Source organism: Ammospiza nelsoni, chromosome 1, assembly GCF_027579445.1.
Source record: "Ammospiza nelsoni isolate bAmmNel1 chromosome 1, bAmmNel1.pri, whole genome shotgun sequence".
NCBI lineage: Eukaryota > Metazoa > Chordata > Aves > Passeriformes > Passerellidae > Ammospiza > Ammospiza nelsoni.
In genome coordinates, this window is record NC_080633.1 from 50,983,785 (window position 1) to 51,006,404 (window position 22,620).

Genomic DNA, 22,620 nt, shown 5'->3' on the forward strand with positions numbered 1-22,620 from the left:
ATCTGTCTGCGTGTTTGTACATTGCAAGAGTCTTCATGTCAAAATAAGAAGCATTTGATTATGCTAGTGTTTTTTGATATATTAGTTAATTACAACACAATCATATATAACAATGATCAATTTGTGAAAAGCAAATTAACTATTCTCTTAGGATTATTTTTCAAAGTGCAATGTGTTTCTCATAATGATAAGTAATTATGATGAACCTCTCTGTTTAATTTACTTATTTATACTAAATATTTGATTCTAATGGACAAAATCTAGTAAAATCCTAAAAATATTCTGTCTGCTTGAGGAGATATGTATAGTAAAACCCATCAGATTTGGCTACATTATGCATATGGTATGTGGCTTTTTCCATCATAGTTACTATCCCAAAAATAATTTTTAAGAGTGATTATGGTGGCATGGGACAAGAAATGTAAGTCAGCATACTTTCAATGAGAAAACAACTTCTTAATGTTTGCTTTTACAACATTAAAATTTGATTAAGGTCATTCCTAATTTAAAAAAAAAAAATCAAAGCCAACAAACTCAGCACATCTTTTTAATGTCCTTCGACAGCACAAAACATTCACCAATGCTGAAATACATGAGGATGAGCTAAGCACTTACCCAGAACCATGTCCCATTTCCAAGTAGGATGGTGTATCATGCATTATTCCCACAGTAATTTTATTGGTACAACAGAATTTGAAGTCATCTATTCATTGAGCTATAAGGAATAAAATTGCCAGATCTCTGAGCTGCAATTTTTTTTCCTTGCCTCAAACAAGAGGAGAAAGGGAAAGAGGTAAAGACTGAACAGATTCTTATAAACCTTCTGCAGAGCTACAACTCTTCCACACTGTGTGTTTCAGGAGCTTGAAGGGCAAGGAAAGGTATCAAGGCATCCTGCTTATTTTGATACTGATTTTAAAGTAAGTGTGGTGCACATGGTAAGGACTGTGTCCATGTACATGCCTGGGTGCCCTCATGGAGATGCAACACTTGGAGGGCTTGAACAGATTGGGAATGAGGGAAAAGTGCAGTTTTCTTTTAACATAAGAATAAGGTTTCTATATCTATAGAAACCAAGAGACTTTATTCCAGTAAATTTTTATGTTTATAATTTCCTCAACGGCCCTTGCAGGTTTGACAGTTTAGTGCCAATGACATCTTTTCCTGCAAGACCTAAAATCTGCTCCTCCTCCTTGTCAGAGTGGGACAGGTGAGAGTCCTGACACATGAGAATGAGTGACGTGTGGCATTTCCTAGTAACCTTTCAGACAGTCTCTCATGAGTATAGGAGGTAGAACTCTGCTAGATTTCATCTACTGGTCATCTACCCTGGGCAGCAACAGCCTTTGCAAAAATGTCCTAGTCGAAGACTTCATGTCACAAAAAAAAAAAAAGGATAAAAAGGATAAAAAGGATTAGTTGAATGAATCTGTAACACTCTAAATAAAAAGATAAGATAAAATATTTTATCTTTTTATCCTGTTTAATCTGAAATGAATAACCACTTCTATTTTTGCTGCTTGGTTACGGAAACATTCATAAGACTCAACCAGTCTTATGAATGTTTCTATATGCCATGTACATATTTTTCTACTGAATATCACTCATTTACATGCAGAAAAATATATATACCATATTCCTTCTTGAGGCAGCAGTACTTAAGAGTTCCAAATTAACTTCTATAATAAAAATAATCAGATTCTAAAAAAGAATGGCACTGCAGATATTAGTCAGATTTTATACCCCCAGCCAGCTCTTTGTAATGTAAAAACTTCAAATACTGCGATATAAAGTTTTTAAGTTGACAGGCTAAATCTCAAAGGATCAAATGATAACAAGTAAGGTTCTGGAGAAGGGCTTTCTGATCCCTGTTGTCGCTCCTCCTCACCTGCCTTTTACATTAAATGAATATGGAATGAACTGAAAATAGAACTTCCAGAGGCAGGCAGTGAGTGCTGACAGTGCTGACAAGCACCAGACAGGCATCATTGACATGGTGTGAGCTGCTGTGAATGCTCAGAGGAAAGGACCTTGCACATTCCTGGACCTTTTGCTGCTCTGCTTAGATAATCTGAAGAGTAACTTTCAAATAACTGGGTTTTCAAAAAAAGGTGTATGGCAGAGCCTTTCCCAGAAACAGACAGATTCAAATTCTCATTGGAATAAATTTGGCCTGAGATTTTGACTGATTTTGACTTCAGGGCTGGAAGTGTCAGCATCACAGCCTTTCTGGGCTCTTAACTACAATGCACAAATTTCTACTGTTTCCAGTGTGAGCTGAGGATACATGGCAGCTATCAAAGATCCCAACAACTCAAAATAACATAATACCACTTTTCCTATGAGACTGTACTGGTTTTGAGTGGAGACAAGATGCTATTTTGGGCTTCTCTATGCTAAGTGTATGATCCATTACATACAATGGTCAAAAAAAATGATCCACTGCAATGTTTCATATCCCATTGCTAGTTCAGGGTATCAATGTAATCAGAATTTCAAGTCAACAAATTTTCATGTTTGCTTAAGATTATGGATATTTAAATTCCTGGTTAAACTTAATGAACGACAAAACCAGATCTGAGTTGCAAGTTTTGACCCAAACTAAATTTGAGCTACTGAATAGGATGCTTTCTTTCTACTCACCTCTGTTATAGAGATGTCAATGATACCCAGAAAATTAAGAATGTTATTTAAGAATACAATTTCTTTAAAATTATGAATAATGCAAGGGTATGTTCTTTAATTTTACACCTACTACAGTTTGCTCATCACTTTTATGACAGTGCATATCCATTTTTTTTAATAAATGAAAATTAATTTCACAGAAACTATTAATAGTATTAAAAAATAATTCTACTTAGCAACACTTGGGTGACATAACTGAACATACAAATGTCTTTTCCGTAGATAATTAAAACGAAAGGAAAAGTTCTTGTTGTGCATGTAAAATATGATACAAGAAAGATCTATTAAATGTACTATTATTATAAAAGCAATATCAGTACTGAATGTTATTCTGCTTATAATTTTAAAGAGATTTCCAAAATATTACTGAATTCTTTCAAGCTTTTTAAAGTCGTCTTTCATTAGAATTTTATGAGGATATATCCTTATAGTTTAAAAAAGTTCTGTAGAATTTGAATTTACTTTAAGTAACAAACTACAGGGCTACATGTTTAATATAACAGTTTTTGAAAAGGAAAAAAGGAAAAAAAAAAAAGAAAAAATCCACTACTATTGATCCTTTACTTGGAACTGTATAATTCTTTTTCCCACTTGTACATTTATATTCAATGTTGATGCTGAAATTGTTCTGAAGCAATATTCTGAGGACATCATTTTGGACCCCAGACTATTTCCATAAAAATAACACTTATTTTAAAAGGAAAAAATAGCTAAGCAATATTCTTCACTTGTTTGTATGTGACAAATGCCTGTACATTAGCAAAGCTTATTTTCTCTGCATATTTTTCAATGGGAATTTAACACCATATGCTAGAACTTGTAAGGAAGCTGTAGTAACTGAGGAATAAGTAGGATATTTGTGTGTTAACAAATCAAAGCAGAACAAAAGATTCCATAAAATATCAGTAAAACCAGGAAGTAGTAAAGTGGCACATTTCTTTCTAACTTCTTGCAGAGCTACCAATATAAGATAAAAAAAAATATATATAATATTGTTTATATATATATGAAGGCATGTTTGCCAAAAATCTTTATCCAGCATTGACTTAAGTCATCTCCTGTAAGGTTTTCTGTGTTGCTGTTCTGGTGGCCTGGAAAGGCCCAGGGATGGCCTTGGAGAGCCGACGCTTCAAAGGACGAGGAGAGACTTCTGATCTTGTCTCGGTCTTGGTGTTTATTAATTGTTTATCTAAAAGATTTTCTTTCAGCCCGACAGAGGTCTGCACAGCAAGTCAGCCATGGGCACACTCCCGAAGCCCCCGGGCGGTCACTTATCTTTATACCCTAAGTTACGTGTACAATATTTATCATTTCTCCCCAATACCTTCTACCCTTATTAACCGGTGCACTTTTAGTAATGACCAATCCCAAGTGCCACCACCACCACAGAAGATGGAGGCCAAGAAGAAGAAGAAGAAGGACAGGACACGCCCCAATTCCTCCATCTTACTTCTTTAGACCCCCCCTGTACCAAAATCCTAAACCCTGTGTTTTACACTTTAACTAACTTATCCCTTCACCATTCACCCAGTGAATTCCTCCCAGTCCTCATACAGGTCTCATCTCCTGTGTCGGATCAAAGTCCAGCCACCAGACACTTCTGGCAACATTCCAGGATTCCCGAGCCCCCCAAGGGTGGTCTCGGCCTCTCTGCACCTCCATCCTGAGGTGCTGAGATCCCACAATCTCCCAACCTTTATCTGCCTCAGTGTACAGTTATATGATACATCTAACATCTCTTTCCTTGGTACAACCCTTTTCTGCTCACTTTCAGAAATAATGATGGAATATCAGTAGCACAAAGTAAGACATGAAGATCTTGGGGAAAAATCCTGCTTAGGAAAACCCAAAATTTTCCAGAGACCTGCTGCATTCCCCTATCTATGACTGTTCAATGGCTCACCACCTAAAAAAAATTCTGGTTACATTGGCTCTGATTCATGATGATAGGAATGCAGGGAGACCTAATACTGAAAATGCTTGATGAAACCTTCAAAAATGTAATGGACACTCAGACTTTCTGCCAAAAAAAACTTACGATGTTGTATCCAGTGCAGAGCACCTGAAACAACCTGTGAGAGCAGTGTCTGCTTAGGATGATATAAGTAGATTTTTCTTGTTGGATAATCATATTTCAGATATTTACTGCATCAGGATGTTTTTTTTTTTTTTCTGTCATTGTTTAAAATCACAAAACCTTGTTCTAACTATAAAATAGCCTTGTGGAAACTAATAACCTATAACACTGATCAGAGATTTCTGACATGGGGAAGAAATAACACTCAGATGCTAATGCAACTGAATGGTACATGGAACAGGCTGGACTATAATGGTTCTAGTAATGTAATTATTTATTATGAGTAGCAAAATTAGCTAATAGTATTAACATAATGTTGTTATAATCCTTTCTTGCAGTAAGAAATGGAATTCTAAAATGCCACTATTATGAAGCTAAAAAAAAAAAAAGTTTCCCAATGATAGCAGCCTGCTGCAGGAAATATTATATTAAAAGAAAGATGAAACAAACATCACATTGATAACAGCATTTTCCTGCTAACAAAATCAGAAAAAAACACTTCATACTGTTCTGCTCAAAGCTAGAAAGAAAAAGAAAATGGTTGAAGAGGTAAGTGCATTCTTATTACTCCAAGTTTGTTCAACAGAAATGTAACTCAGAGTCATCCTGCCAAAGAAAAATTAAATAAATGTTCTAGTAATTTCTTTGTGGATTTTTTGTTTGCTTGTTTTTACAAGGGGCTGCTAATAAAACATCATATTTCTCTCTTTCTCTCTCTGTGTAGATATGTATGTGTATATATATATATATATATATATATGCATATGTGCCTTTTGGAAGATGTTTTAAAATGTGAAGGTAATTTGTTTGCCTTGGACCAGATATTTTGTTTAGCATACAACAAATCTTTATGACACAGCAAATTTGATGAACTATTACTTGTTTCCAATGCTATGGAAACAAGCCTAAGCCTCCCAAAGGTTCCTCTGTACCACGTTATTCTTTCCCAGATTCAGCACAGTCAGGAATATCAGCCCTGTGTTGTAAATTCCAGAACCAAGAGACATGGCAAGAGCTATTACTGTTTTCACAGGTAATTATCTAAGTACCAGCACCAGAATGTTAAGAATGTTATTTCCTCCTGCTAGTGCTCTGGAAAAGTTAATTCCACTTGGCAGTTTGTTTTAATGTATGTGCTAATTATGAAAATGAGCTGTTAAAAAAGCTACAAAAGGTCAACCAATGAAAACCTTATACTTGAGGGCATGCAATCTCATGTTCCACTACTTTGAGTCTACAGAAAGAAAGCAAAGTTATTCTTGTATTTTAATATAATGAATCCCTCAAATTCATTGTACATTCATACATTTCTTGGAAAAAATAGAGGTGAAGCCATGACTCTAAACATGTTTTTCTTTGTTAAGGAAATACTCTGGGAAAGATATGTGTAGAACTTTGCTTTTCTCCTCAGTGAAACAGTGTCTGTGTGGACACTGGTTACTGCTAAAATAAATTATGTATTTTACAGTAGCTGCCTCACAGTAAGAGAATTGAGATTCTTTTTCTCCCTATCAAATATATAAACTTAATGATTAAGCTTTTTAAAGACAATATCATCTTCCATTCAGTTGATAGGAACCAAACCACTTTGGTTGCTCTGTTTCACCTCAGTGCTCATGTGATGCTGCTTCAGCAACACTGGGAAATGAAAACAAACAACCTGTGAAAATGCCTGAAGGGACTCACCATCTTTTGCAAGAACAGACTAAAGGCAGAGCTAGCAACACACAACCAGAAAATGTTTTTCTCCCCAAGTCAATTTTTTACCACTTCCATCAAAAAAAACCAAAAAATAGACAATACAGTCTATGCCTGATGCCATTTCAAGAAAGTACTTTGATAGAAATTGCTTTTAATTCTGTCAATGTCAGTAGAAAATGCCAAAATGCCAAAATACACATCACAGTTATGCATGACTGTGCTAACCAAAAAAACCCAGTAAGGGCCCAGCTGACTTACAAGAGCTGCATTGCTTCTGTAAAAAATGGAATTAATCCTTTGGGCTAGATGCCATCCTGTGTCATTGAAGCAAGCCTGGAGGTCAGCAGAAGCTACATGAATTTACAATGGCATGACTGAAAACAGAATCTTTCCTCTAGCACTTAAGTTTTATGCAGCATAAAATATGTATGAATGCTTGACAACTTTTCCTTTCATTATATACAAAAGTGACTTTCTCTTCTCTCTAAAATAACACTGTCAAACCAAGAGGGACTGCCAGAAACCTGTCACAGATAATAATCTATTTTCCAGGTTCCTGAATAGCAATGAAAAAGAAGATATTGAGTGTCAGTTCCCAGCACATAAATTAAAGTTCCGTGCCTGTAATTAGGTCATGTTTCCCTGAAAAAGAATTGTGTTAAATATTACAACAAATTTTAATTATTTTCTTGTAAGTAATAGGCTAGAGATGTTGTGGAACACCTAGTTGAGGATTAGTGATAAATAAGATTAAAAATTAAAAATTTCAAAAAACTCAAATTACTTGCAAGGACATTTGCTCTTGAAAGACTATTACTCCTGGTTTTATTCAAAGTGCAAGTGCTGCAAATGCTGACTTTAAAAGTAAAGAAAATTTTCCTTTCTTTCCCTTGCATTTGGGTAAGATGAAAAGGTGAAAAGGGCACTGGCTGGCTTAATTTACATAGTTGATAGCTTCACACCACAGTGTGTACAACACTGCTTGAAGATTCTGTACCATTTTTTTGAAACACTGTTAGATAGTATATGTTCAAGACCTTTGATCTCCCAATCTGTCTGTAAATATTTTTGTAAGTTTACAGAAACTGAATATCCTATGTTCTAACTGGAGACTGAGTCTCCAATATTTTTCCTTCTCCTCTCTCTCTTTTTTTTTTTTTTTAATCATAACAACTGCTGTTCTCCATCAGCAAGTTTTTATGCCCACCACAGATTTTTCTAAAACAACAAACTTTGACTAAATGAGGTGATGATGGCAGACCATTTTTCCAAATCTGAGAACTTTCCCTTTGTTTCTACGTCTGTAAGCCACCTCCTATTCTTCACCCTCTCTGCTGTGGTTTCCTGCTTCTGAAATGGGGCAGGACGTGTCTCTGCCATCTTTGTAGCCAGGCCCAAGGGATGATCCATGTCTGACCCCACTATTCAGCATGTGGAGGTGTCTCTGGACCAGGATCCTCACCCTGGGGCTTCACCAGGGTGCCCACACTGTGCAAGCCCTGTGCAACACTGACAGCTCCTGCCTGTCATGTCATTGGCATTACATGGCCACAGCTACAGCAGACTTGTCACAACAGTTTGGCTCTCCCCCAGACCCTGCATGTCCTTCGTTGGGTCACAGACACCTTGGAATATTATGACTCTAAAAATGGGCATCTCTTCAAAAAGTGGTAAATAATAATAAGGTTACCTCATAGCCTGTGATTGCTTTTACATTTTAAGCAATTACATCTGGAATTTGTGGTGTGTGCAGAAGGATGAGGGGCAGTAGAGGTGGAAGAAAGGGGCATAAGAATCTGTAAGAGGACAAACTCTTGCAGAGATATGTTGGAGGGCAAGCCAGGCTGGCAGAGTAAGAACTGTTTGCTCTACACTGTCTGTTGTGATGGACTCCAAAACAGTCTAACTACTGAACTATTCCTGGATCTCAGTGCTGATTGTGGAGAAACTATTGATCCTGTAGGAAGATGATATCCTAGAAATGATGCAGCCTGTGTCCAAGGGGACAGTTATAGCAACAGGACCTTGAGATGAAACAAGGAGCACCCTGGGTCTCCTGAATCCATTCAAATGGTTTTACTTTTTTTACCAAATAATGGTCTGTGAACTTCCTGTTCATTGTAGTTGGCAAATTAGCTGAGTAAACTCTCTGACAAATGGCTATATGCACAATGTTGCATATGCATACGTACAGTGACTGTAAGTTCTACTATCGATTAAAAAGCGACTGCATTCCTTTTACCTTCTGCTACTCCACTTACTCACAGCCATTTACAGAACACCAATAATTGCCAAATTAAACAGGCAGCAGCAGTATTTCTTTGAGTTATTAGAAATGGTTAATCACATGCTGGGTTATCATGAGATGTGCTTAGTCAAGTACTTCTCTCTCAAATAGAAGCAAAGTGAAAAACACACTTCAAATAGATTTTGTACTTTTTCTCACTCGTTTGCAGTAGAAATTAAATCTGGCACAAAGTAAACTAAAGAGCTAAGACAGCGCGTACTCCAATCACATTTCTCCAGTAATACTAACACCTACAGAAAACTTTACAGGAGCTCCTACACCCTGTTATTAACAGCAACCCATGTTTTTCCACAATTAGGAAGTTTAAATTGTGCTGGAAGATATTTGTGTCATTGCTGAAAGGCCTGGCTAACCTCATTGTGTTGTTGCCATCATGTTGCCATCTTGGTGAACATAGGTGTGGGAATCCTGGAAATGGGCTTTCTCCAACAAACACCTGTATGGAAGAAGTGGCAGAGATGGCAGAGATGTTGGGGGAAAGAATATAATATTTTGGATATGCAGTCTTTCTGATATTAGAAAATGTTCCTTGAATTTCCTTTTATAATATATGAATACGTTGTGGTGTCCTGGGAATATTGTTGTTGGGTTGTACATAAACACAACAAATATAACTATAGTTCCAGTCTCTATTGTATACTTTTGCTTATTTCTTTATTCTAATCAAAAAGGAAAGTAGTAATGGGAAAAAAAACAAATCTCCCACATATTCACTTCAATCAGTTCATGTAAATCCTGGAAGAGTTTAACATGTAAACTTAAGTGTACTTTACAATGTCTGTTCCAACAACCCTATCTTTCTGATCCAATAGGTAATGCTGGTTTTAAATAAGCATCCTTGGCTTGGAAAACCAGTCTTTAGGGACAAGTCTTTTCATGCTCTTTTGCATTCAACAAAAATATGCAAACAGAGAATCCACCAAAGTAAAAATCTATGTTCTTAAGGTAACTGCAAAATATTGAATACCTCTGTAGCTTTCAGAAGTAAGGGACTTATCTTCCATTCATCAAAGTAAAAAAAAAAAATTTTCTCAGACTTGACTAGAACCAGACTATCAATAGCTGATGTAGGTGTAGTAAGAAAAGGCAACATGGAAAGCAACAAAAATTCAGTTCACTTCCTGTTAAACTTACTGAAGTCAAGAAAAATTCGAAGGGTATGTTTTCAGCTAGTTCTGTCAGATCTACTCACATAAATTTTATTTCTTCTAGCAGCAAGTTAGGATTATCACTTAATCACTGACTATTTCAGGGGTTTTGTCCTGAAAGAAATTCAGTGCAATACAGTGAGTGTTCACATAATAGTTGTAAAAAGCCTTATCTCATCTTTCATGCTAAAATAGTGATCATCAAGGTCCCATCTAACTCTCTTCAACAGCCCAGAGGAAATGAGACCAAAGCAAGTAAACTGGACTTGAGGCTCCTGTATAAATTGAGAAAGCTTATCAAGGACAACAGCCTGGTTTATTGATTCTTGGGTTCTTCCATCCTTGCAAAATGTCAGTGCAACCAATAGAGAGTTCCATTGTTGTCAGGGAAATATCTGAAAAAGGTACCATCTATGCTTTAGAATGCACAGCTTGTGCATTTTAGGCAACTCTCCAGTGAAAATCAGTGACTGATGAAGCAGAATTCACAAACTCCTGAACTAAACTCATCAGTTTTTTTAGACAAAGAAAGCCTGCAATCAGGAACTCTGCTTCTTGATCTGATTGGTTTGAGTCTTCTGTGGAGATGCTAAACCAGTCTACAGTGAAAATGTGTCATAAAAATAACTATAACTACTGCAAGTATTCCTGTGTCTCAGTTCTGTGAAATTCAAACTCACAAATGCCTATTCATGTAGCTGCTTCCACTGCTTAAGGTCAATAGCCAAAAATATACAGAGAGAAGCAGAGGGACAACCTGGCTATCTAAGTTTCTAATATTCAGACTTGTCTGATGCTAAGTCATCATTCTGTCTTTAATGGACAGAATTTCTGACTCTCATCTTGATCATGCTGACAAGTTCCTCAGGGGTATCTGCCTCCTCTTAATAACATTCAGTGTCTAATCTACTACCAGTAATGTGAGAAAGACCTAGTGGGAAATTTTATCTTCCCACCAGAAGTGCACTTGTGCTCTGTGTATACACATCCCCTATTTAAGCCTTCATTTAACCACCAAGGCAAAAATACTTCTTGATTCCCACATAAAGTGCCCCCGGGAATTGTCACTGGAAGAGTACCACTTCAGATCTGTCAGAGAGAGACATTTTATTACTTGAAGGATGCTATCTTAACCCAAGGTCTAAAATATAAATGAACTGCAATTCAGATGACTTGAGACCTAGCAGAAAGACAAAAAGGTGGAAAGCTTCCCAGGGATTCCACAGGGAGAAGGCTGATTTATTTAATACAGATAAATATGACAAAAAGATATTCATATCCCAAGTTTTAATAAGTTTATGCTTGACAGGGAGAACAGAAGTCTAGAGCAGCAGCTAATATAATATATTAACTAATAGAGTTGGTGGAGGAAAAAAGAAGCTTCAAGCAGATGAATTCAAGTGAAAGGCAGAAAATTTTGGATACTGAAAATTTTTATGTCTCTTCTGGGCTGAAGGAGATTATGTCCTTTTTGCAATGACTTATCATCTGTACTGTAAAGTACAGTCCCAGAGATCTTCATAGACCATCTAATATTTAAGTAGAGCAGAGAATGCTTACATATGAAAGGTCAAAACTGCCTATGAAAAGATGGTTGAGAAAATTAACAGAGGATAAATCAAGAGATTATTTTAGAATCTGCCATGATGAAAACCCAGCCTTTTCTCAAGAGGCAGAGAACATTCTATTCTATATTGAAACAGGGATTTGAGGTTTGCTTTAAAAACTCATTGCAAAGCCATTAGATGATGCCTCTGGAGTGTTGTTTTGAAGGTTACTATTGTTTCTTTGATCAAAGTAATACTCTCTGTGTTTTTTAATGTTACCCATTTTTTCCCATGTTGAAAGCTTCAGAAAACTTTGGCTTCATTAGGAAGGAATTTGGGTTAAGTTGCTGAAGCAGGTAGATAAAACTAAGTGGAAGAAAAGGAGGTAACTGGGACACAGGCTGTGGCTTAACCTTGCACTGAACTGTATTTGCATATGGCTTTGGCAAAGTTCCATTAAAAGTTTTTATAGCTAGGAGACATTTGGGAGTATGACATTTTCCAGTTGCTTATTTTTCTGCACTCAAGAAAGAAGACATTAGCTTGTTGAAGTTTATAAATAAAAACAACTTCATCAACAACTTATTCTAATTGCAAGATTACAAAGACTGGGTAGGCTCTTAGTATGTATTCAAACTAAATTACTTTCAAACTGCAGCAGAATATCAGAATCCTTTAATATGCAAAACTACAATGGAAATCTGCTTTCAAAATGTTCCAAGAAGAAGATCACATCTTTCTTCCATCTTGTCAGCCTAGCATTACTTCCATCAATCCCTTGTGTCAATTTCTAGAAAGTTTGCCTGAATATCATAATGACAAAACCAAGAATTTAGTCCAAAACTGTACAGAGCAGTAAAGATAAATCTCTTGACTGTTTTCTGAGATTCTTTCCTATTATTAATCCCCATGCTGGGGCATACACAATTGTAAAGATATTAATCAAAGTTTACTTTACAGAGAAAAAGTCAATAGGATGCTTAACTCTTGATTTATACACAAGCTTTAAGTATTTCACCTGTGTAATTCTGCACAGTCAATAGCTTATTTCTTCTAATTAAATCTTTATTTCAGCTCTCAATGGGCCTGATTTTCCTCTTACTAACAGCAAGTTTATTAATATAACTCTCATCAATCAAATGGTGGTAGCATTTTAATGAGATTAATGTAAGAAAAAAGCAAAATGAAAGTTATTGACTTTGCACAACAGTTTTGCCAGTCTGTTCACAGCTAAGCAGTGCTTACTGGATGCTTAACAGAATGCTGGGCAAGGCATGCATTTTTTACTGTTTAGAAACTTGTTTTGAAAGTACAATTTGCAAGATGATGAAAAAAAGAAAATAGTTTGCTCAGGAAGAAAATCAGGCAGCAAGTCTAACTACAAGGGCTAATCATCTTTGTCCTTCTCATATGTAATACAAACTGAAAGTTCATGTGCATCTGAATGTAAAAGACTCTGTTACACTCAGCATTTTGTTATGGGCATCAGAGTACACTTTACTAACACAATAAAAGATTTATTACTGTTTTTTATCAGCTCTTTATTGCCTCGAGCATTTACCTCTCTGAAGCCCAGGACAGGTCATGGACTAATCATTCCATCACTCTTAAAAAACTTACAGACAGGTCAATTAAAACCTGAAATTCTGGTTTGCCAGGTCAACACAAAAGTCAGTTGCTTTTTAGCTGTAACACAAAGATCATACATACGATATACTGCAATATTTATATCCATCCCCAATTGTTTTCAGCCCATGTAAAATAAATATGAAATGTTCATAATTGGATAGATGTAGTTATCCGATGTATAGAGTTGAGGTTATGGTTTGAAAGTGACTCAAGGTATGAAAGGAACAGCAAGGTAAACATATATATATATATATATAACCTAACCAAAGAAGAAAATAAAATGTATTTTTCCAAAACCAGAAGTGATCTATAGAAAATTTTCTAGAAACTTCTGATGCAAATATAAACTGTGGTTTCTTTAAAAAACCAGTAACAACAGAATGAGAGAGGTAACTAAAGCATGACAGACAGTAGGAATGTCTCATACTAAAGATAAGTTTGAACCCCAAACAATGAGAAAAAAGCTTCAGGCACACAAGACCATTTTAATAATTATACCAACATTATTTTTCTTTTACATCTTCCAAGAATAAAGCAGTGGGATGACTTATCCTGCCAATAAAGATGAATAAAATTGATCAAGAGACAGAGAATTTAATGAAGAATTGAATACAGCAAAATCTCCAGCAGGTAGGACATGCAGTTAAATAAATGAAGGAACAATTAAGTGCCTTTTTGAAGACCAAAGGATAACATGACATGAGACTCTAGCTGGGATCTGCTAACATCATGGAAAAATTATCCGTGACAAAAACTGAGCAGACAGCAGGGAAGGGAGGGAGACAAAGAAAACTGCTAAGAAAAGACTGCCTGATGGCAGCTCTCCATTTCTCTGATTTTAAATGCAAAGCAATGTCTGCTTTATGATTCCAATGAATTACTTACTATTATCGAAATGTTTTCCCACAGCATGCTATGTAACTTCTCATGATCACTGTATTTACACAAAAGTTAAACATTTTGCATTACAGCTTTTTATTTGGTCATTTTAGAGTATTGTATCTCTTCATTCATTGCACTTCCATGCATTATTTCATTTTTACTTTTGCAAAAAAGTGTCATCAAACTATATAAAGTTGTAGCTGCCTTTCTCTCCTTAAATAAAATGCATACATGAATTAGGTATGAAAGTTCTGTCAAGTCAACAAGAAAACCTTTTTCTCCTACTCTTTGATCCCTCCTAGTCATCAAGAAGCACTTCATAAAGCAGTAGGTAGGTAAGGAGATTAGCAGTGCCCGGCTACCAGAGAGAAAAGTGGGAATTCAACTGCATTTGAAAAACTGGGACTCTACACTCTCCTGTTTATCTGAAATCTGTACCTGCTAAGTTAGAGCACCCTGAGTCAGTGCATACAACTTTAGGGTATTCAAGGGAAATTGTGACAATTAAACCAGACAAACCAGAACTCTGTTCCATATAAGCACCTTAACTGCAGAGTTGGGAAGGAACAAGATTCTGCCACCTGCACATCTACTTACAGCTCTCTCACATGAGTCCTACTAGTCAGTACAATTACTGCTTCTATAACCAGAATTACGCCATAACCCAGAATGAAGTACTGATGTCCCCATGTCAACTCAAAAACTGACATTAAGGCCGCTAATGTAAGCAAGTTTGCAAGTTATGAGAAACATATAGAGGAAATACTAAGAGACTTTAGTTTGCTTCTGGAAAAATATGCTATTACAGGTGACAGGCAGAAATACAGCAGATATGAAACCCAAAACAGACATGCATCGAGGCTGCGGTTTTAGTTAGTCTAATGTTTTGTGATAGCCAGGCTGCATTGCTCCCAATATTCATACCCTACACATGCAGAGGGCTGCACACTTGACTATGGGAAATTCTCCTTTTTCAGCTGTTAAAAATAGCCAATGTAAAAAACCTTTTATCAATAGGACCACAAGGGTCAGAAATCTTTGTGCCAAAGGCAGATCATTTTGGCTTCTAGAAAACCCAGCAGGTTTTTATCATGACATTTGTTAATTCCCTGCAGAAGAAGGGAAAAAGAAGTTTGCTGTGATATTTACTGTACAACAACGGCATCCTTTCTGCAGCCTTACCTGGCAGATGTCATATTTTCCTTTTCTGTGTTCACATACACAATTAATTTCACAGGCACTGAAATGCCTGTTGCAACAAAATAACAATAAGGCATTGAAATGAATCTAAGGTTTGCAGGATAGCCATGCAGATCTGAAAAATTCATACAAATAATTATGGTATGGATGGGTTTCTTTTTTTTATGAGATTCCCTAGTTATTGGAAAATATTAGGAACATCTAATTATTCGACTACACCTAGAAAGGGAGTACACAGCCATTTTGAAACCAAATATTTTCCCAGAGAAAACTGCAAGACAGAAGGAAGAAAAATGAAGAAATGCTGCCTTATAGATAAGGGGTGATTTCTTGACAGAATAAGATCATTAATATATTTTTCTTTTTGATCCAACAACTATTTCAACATTCTTGTACCTCTTACTCAATGAAACAGTAAAGGATTTCATAAAGTTGCAATGCAAATTTTAAATTTTGTAAAAAAATTGTTCCAGTCTTTAGGTTCATAATTATTTAAACAACACAAACCAAAATGATACCAAATTAAAAAAAAAAACACAAAACTCACTTACCCGATGAGATGTCTATCCGGTTCTTCTTCACTTGGGAGACGTTGATATGGACACTGACTTTGCCCTCATTTATGTCAATCTCAACATTGCCCAGGTCATCTGAGAAGTGGCTGAAGAGAAGAAGTCCATTTGGGTTCCAGGTCCGGAAGAGGAAACTGACTGAAAACACATCTTGGCTTGGACGACCAGGAACCTCAAGGTAACTGGTGGCATTGAAAAAGACAGGCACTGTGTGTGGCTCCACACAAGAGAAACTTAAATTTCCCTAAGTAAAACACAAAAAAAGAGAAAAAAAAGAAAAAAAGGAAAATGGTAAGATTTCACTAAATTCATAGCTACCTCTAGAAAAGTATTCTAGATTTCATTCAACCTAGAGACTTCTGTGATCTATGCACACTGTATCTAAGGATGTGCCATCAATGTTATCTTTATTGCTGCTACTATAATAGTTGCTGATTTTCCTGGGTTTTTTTTTCTAGCAGTGGCCCCTTTATATTTTGTACTGTACTCTACAATCACAAAAAACCAGGCAGCTGGCCCTGAAGAGTTGCATTCTCTCAAACTTAGATGAAAGCATTATTATTTCTAGTTAACAGATAAAGAAATTAATCACAGATAATCTTGGGCTTGTCTGTGGTCCCCATAGAAACCTATAACAGAACAGCACAAAAAAGGAGTACAGATTTCCAAATACCCTGATATCAGTGTGTCAATCAATACAATACATGATGTTCCAAAATTATGATGTATAATATCTGAGCAGTCAGCCTCTCTGTTATGCTTTCAACTTCATGATACTACATATGCTAATATTTCAATTCATGACGCAGAAGGATTTGGAGTAGCTGATCATGAACAACACCAATATTTTTGGATAGTAAATAATTTTCACTGTAAAGGAAACTGCAGTTTCTACTCTGTAAAATATTATTCTTCAGGAAATTGAAAAAAGATCCAGTCAACTGTTGATCTACAAGCTTTAAAATGTATCTGTAAACAAGACCAGAATTAGAGGCATGAATTTTTCTCTCTGATTCTCATGTAATTTCTCACAACAAAAGACCAAATTGGTAGGATATTACCATTTGGTACTATTTGTACGGTATTACAATTTTTTTTCCTTAAAAATCATACTTTGTAATAATCTCTGTCCACAATTAATTTATTACTGCTTAAATGGAAATACAACAGGAAAACTTCCTCTGCTGAAGAATTCCTACAATATGTGGCAAAGTGGATCCTGTCCTATGGTTAGGCTTTCTCATGCACTGTTGCAGGTGAAAATTATGTGGCAATTTTTTTCTATTTGGGAAGAAATAATTTTCTCTGATCCAGTACAGAAACTGTTACTAAAATCAAGACAGCAATTCCTCTGATATTTATTTTTACATTTAAAATAAAAATAAGACTTTAAAAACATTTTTGGAGGTACACAGGTGTTTAGAGATGTAGTCTACCTAAGCAGTGTTTAGAATCTCAGTAGAAGTGAGTCATCATATTTGTTGCATAATTATTTTTAAATTCTATATTACTGACTTCCTGATCTAGACTTTTATGTCACATTCTTGTATTCTTAGTGTATAAATGCATCTGACAGTTCATCTTGAGGGAAAGTAGAGAATTTGGAAGCAAGATAGGAACTTTGTGTCTGAAAATGCGTGTCAGGAAAGACCTAAGTAAATTTTTTAAAGAAGTAATTATATTCAATTGGAGATGACGGATGACATCAATAAGCGAGTTTCAGCACTCATTTTCCCATGTCCAAACCCATCAATTTTTAAAAGAACATCACATCAGAGAACAGCTTATGTGTATAACAGCAAGATACAACTGGTCTGGCAGACTCAGCTTCCTATAATGCATTTCCATGTAAAAAAACCCAAATGAGTGAAAATAATATTTTCTTGACCACTAGGATAAATACTTTGATCATTTTGCATAGAAACTTCTTTTTTTTTTTTTCTGCAGAACAGCAGAAATTGTACAGAGTCTACCTCTAAAGGCCAGTAGAATTAGTAGTAACTATACTATCAAGTTGGCAGCCTCCATGATCAATTAAGGAACATTGATATTTCCAGTAATCTGGGATTAGAGATTCATTTAAAGGGATCTCCTAGATTTGTTCTTAAATTTTATGATAAAATCTCAGCATTACAAGTCACATTCTTTTCCTGTGCCCAAGTTCCATGGACTAAAAAAAAGGGCAAATCCAAGGAAATAGGAAAAAACTAGCTGACACAACTAAAGATAACTTTTAGATAACTATGTGATAAGAGAAATTACAGCTACTTTATGAGTAAAGAGTAAAGATTTCCCTGCTAAGCTGCTTGTCAATTCTGGGATGGTTTTTTGTGGTTTTCCTTTGCTTTTTGTTTTGTTTTGTTTTCTTTGGGGCGGTGAAGTTTAAAAGTTGCCTGGAGATTTTTAATTTTACACTTTTAACCAGCAAGACATGAAATCAAAATAGTTATCTCATTTGTCTGAGTTGTTTTAATCTAAACCTTTCCAAGTTTGCTACAGAATACTTTTGCTTAAACCACAAATTTTACATACAGTAAAAAAAAAGGTGGAGAATGTCTGAAATTCTCTTGGCCGTCATTCTCAGTGTAATTGTCACCTTGTGCATAGACACAACTTCTTTTACATAGTTAAGGCAGTCCTGCATAAATGCAGAAGGCTACATCATGTTTTGAGAGATGTCATTTCACAGTTCAATCACAGATCTCAAACAAGAAGCGCTCAGAGAGCATTCTGTTAGACTTTTTAAGAATTCCTTTTGCTGCCTTGTAACCAAGAGGAACTACCAATTTCCTTGTTAGAAGAAGGCTTTTATATCCAATTGACACTCTGCTGTCATCCTGATGTTTTGGATACTTGCATGCATAACACCTATTAATGTTAATGGCACGGAATGCATTCAAATCCTTTTTCACATCAGTGAATGCATTTCCCATGAAAAGCCTAGCTGCATTAAACATTTCTTGAGAAAGTAACACATAATTCTAATTTCCCTGCTAGTTAACATTTTCCCTACTGAGTTATTTAGATTAATATGAACTGGATTATTGATCCCTTCTATGACTGTAGTTCACAAGATGACTCCTCTTTTAAGTACAGCCCATCTTATATAGATCGCTCACGAGTTCTAGGTGAAGGTTTCAAGTTAATCTGCAGCTTGTCTCTGTAATAGCCTCTTCATTTTTCAAAGAGAATGAGTTCATTTTCTGTAGATTCAGAGTGACTTGCTGAATAGTTTTCTGGGCAATGACATCTGGAAGTCAAATATATACTGTGCATTTATATTGAATCTCTTGGTCTTATTAGAGACTTTTTCATACTCCATTGGCAGGGAAAAGGTAAAAACAACTTAATTTGAGCAGCTTGAGCTGTGCACCGTGATCTTTCATCTATATGGCAAATTAAATTCATGTTTACTTATAAATCAATTTTGCCTATCCACATTCAAATATAATCCCTTGTATAAAATACTACAGTAAATACCTTTCCCAATTAAAGGACCTACTGGCTGAATAGGAAGCTCCTAGAAGATGGGCAATGAGTTTATTAAGACCATACTAACTGCTAAATCAGGATGGATCATGTAGTATGGGCAATGCACTATACACTAATGCCATCTTAAATATACAAAAGAATCAAAATAATTTTTCCCCTTTACCTTCTGAATCTAAATCAAATATTTACTAAAGTCAGCATTGGACTTTGTTTAAATTTAAAATACTTCTAATTTGTCTTTTTATCCTTACTCTTCAACAAAGCAAAAGGTGCTTGATGGTGCTTTTCTGTTCATAAAATGTATGTATATAAGATACTTTTTTAAAAAAAAATTAATTTTGTTCAGAAAAAAATCAAGATCATCATCTTTTTATCATCTCTGATTTTCTGGGCCTTCTCATTTTTTATAATCAGTTTGTCAAGTCCCTTTCAATGTGTGACTTCTGAAATTTGACTGCCTTCATCTAGGAATATTATTTTCTTTTTTTCACACCCCTTTAAAATTCTTCTTTTATCCTGAATTTATCCTTTCTTTGTAATACTTCTCACGACCAGACTGATTACTTTGCTTGTATTCAGCCACATTATATTGTGTCATGCCTTTAAAGGGGAAGGTGTGTCTCCTGTTATGTGCTTGTACACAATCTCCTACAATGGAGCTTTGATCCCTGTTGGATTGCTTGGATCCCTATTGGAGTGCCATCATCATAAACATGCTTAACAACAACAATAAGTCCAAGAAAGTCTATTTCTCTTGCTAATCAGGCTAAAAACTAGGAGAAAAATGTTTTTGTAAAAAACATAAAAATCCATGTTGATTTAGTTAGAGTAAAATTGATTTTGCCTTTGAAGAGCTGAAGCAATTTAAGTATTTCTACTGAAAACAAAGGTCACTTCTCTATTTTTCTAGTCATTCTCAGAATTGGAAATCAACAGAAGCATCAAATTAAACTGGCATATCACCTCTTGATGTGGCACTAATACTGCCAGAGCTGCTTGTGTGGATTTTATTTTCATGTTATGGGTAACAGAATTTTAAAAGTAAAGAAGCAAAAAAGAGAGAAACAATCCAAAATAAGATTTTTCAGAAACTTTAGATGTCTGCTAGCTATGTCGCACTTTTGAGATGCTCAGACTTTAAAGAACAGGATTTGCCTCATAGGAACTTCTTAAGCAACATTTCTGTTCAGAAAGAGGCTTTAAGAATATGTCCTACTAACTTTGCCGTGGACTTGATTGAGCAAAATGGAAAGATTGCGCCTGCACAAAGATTCTTTTTGAATTCAGGCATTAATCTTTCAAAATCATGCTTACATTAAAGCTGAAAATACCCTGCAGAAAGGAAATCCTTTGTAATTATGAAAAAAATATTTTAAAAAAGGTTAAAGTTTTAGGAGTTCATTAGATTGGGTTGAAAGAATTTTAAAACTGGAATCTTAATGAAAGGAATATATATATTGTATTCTTTGCCTTTGACAATACTGATGAAATTTATGTGTAGAAAAGGTTATAGATATCAAGCTGTATTACTGATTTTGTACAGGCAAACATCACACACTCATCATTATCCTTTGGATTTCCTTGACCATTTAATCATACAATGACATGAAGCTTCAGTTTTACTATCCAGTGATAATCAATCCTTTGCATGGCATCATAACTGCATTTGCATATCTTAACAATTTATTACATAAAGGATAACGAAATTGTGTAAACCTCCATATGTTATCAGGAATTTGTGAAGTGTGTAACCTTGTACAGAAGAAAGCCTTGAAAAGTTATTCAAACCATCTCAAACTCATGGCAATAATACATTTATTTCTTACCTACATGCCTCTATATGCCAGCAATCATTTTCAGAAACACTTAGAACTTAAAAACCAGAGAAATTAAAGTACATTCTTTCTTAATCACCCTGCCCATAAAGCCACAAGTCTGCACATGAAAGCAACTATGAACACTTAAGCTGCTGCAAAAATAGAGTAAAATGCTAATAACCTCTGTAATGTTAATAAGCAAATAATGATTTTCAAGTATAATATCTTGAGGTTTTCAGACCGATCAGAAAAGACTGTACAAGCATTCTCATCCAAAGACTTTTGCACTAAAACCATCCAACTAGCTCAGCAGGGATGGAATATTACCAGGATTTAAAAGCCACAAGAAAGCTGCAATTCATTTAACAATAAATTCTGTCTGCACTGGTCTTAGACTACTATAATTTGAGAAGAAAGGGAAAAAGCACTTACTGCTTCAGTTGATTTTCTTTAAAAAAAAACGAAAAACCAAAACTATCTGACTTACACTAAAGGTTAATTTTTGAAAGATGAAACAAGACTCCAGAAATAAAATGTTCATACATGATAATATTTTTTTTAAAGTCATAAATGTACATACAATAAGATCTTTGGATTTGTGGTAAAATTTGCTTTGTGTTTTATATTATTGCAGTATATAACAAAAATATCAGCTACACAACCACAAAAACCTTCTAGTCTTCTTTAGAATTAGAAACAGAAGCGTAGATGACCATGAAATTATGATCTTACCACATTTGAAGGTTCCAATTTCTTCCTCCTGGCAAGGTCAGTGATATTATTGCCATTGTAGTTGATGCTCTCCATGCAGCCTTTGAAATTTTTCCTACTGTTAGAACTTGGCTTGCCAGAAAAAGGCATGCCTCCAAAGGTTATCTTAAATGAAACAGAAAAATGGTAGATAGTTACTGGCAGGCAAAGACTGTTAAAGAATTTTGTTGTACACATTGCTTTCTTTGAACACTCAAGCATGGCAAAGTAGAGAGCTGGCAGCACTCTTTACAGAAAAAGGATGTATCAAAATAAATACTGCAAAAGCAGAAATAAGAATTGTAATTAATTTTAATTATTTATGGTAGCCAAACCCAAGTATTATTCCAATTGTCCAAACAGTGAACAGACACACATCACATGTGAACAGTTCTGATTGATATTGGAAAATAAGCATTTCAAACAAGGACATTGGGACAAATTTCCATCACAGTATTTTTCTAAAAAAGTAGACATGAAATTAGCCAAATAATCTGATTCAAATCATTCAGTCAGCTCTAACTGTGTGCCAGAGCTCAGAGTACAGCACAGCAGTGGTGGGCTCCAATGTGGCATGTAATTCTTCTGTAATGCTCATATGTCTACTTCACCCAGAAGAATTTACAGAGTCACACAGTTAAAGATGCAATCCCCTGGTAGACAGAAGGACCTTTCACTACCAAGAGCATGCTTTTGTCATGTAGTTATAGTCAATGAGGAGTTACCCCTTGATTTAGCAGGTCAAATTATCTCCTTAGAGAAGATCAAGACAACCCCTGCAAGGAGTCAGTCATCAAACTCAAATAGGAATT

The 22,620-nt window shown here is 35.4% G+C and overlaps 1 protein-coding gene across 1 annotated transcript in view; it reads right to left on the minus strand.

Annotated features, from left to right (window-relative positions):
* Positions 1-22,620, minus strand: part of CNTNAP2 (contactin associated protein 2) — a 1,021,743-nt gene that overhangs the window by 514,006 nt on the left and 485,117 nt on the right. The window contains exons 7-8 of the mRNA XM_059493942.1: positions 21,791-21,934; positions 15,729-15,993 (exon numbers count right to left, since the gene is read on the minus strand). Coding sequence (XP_059349925.1) covers positions 15,729-15,993; positions 21,791-21,934 — 409 coding nt within the window. The remainder of the gene's footprint in view (positions 1-15,728; positions 15,994-21,790; positions 21,935-22,620) is intronic.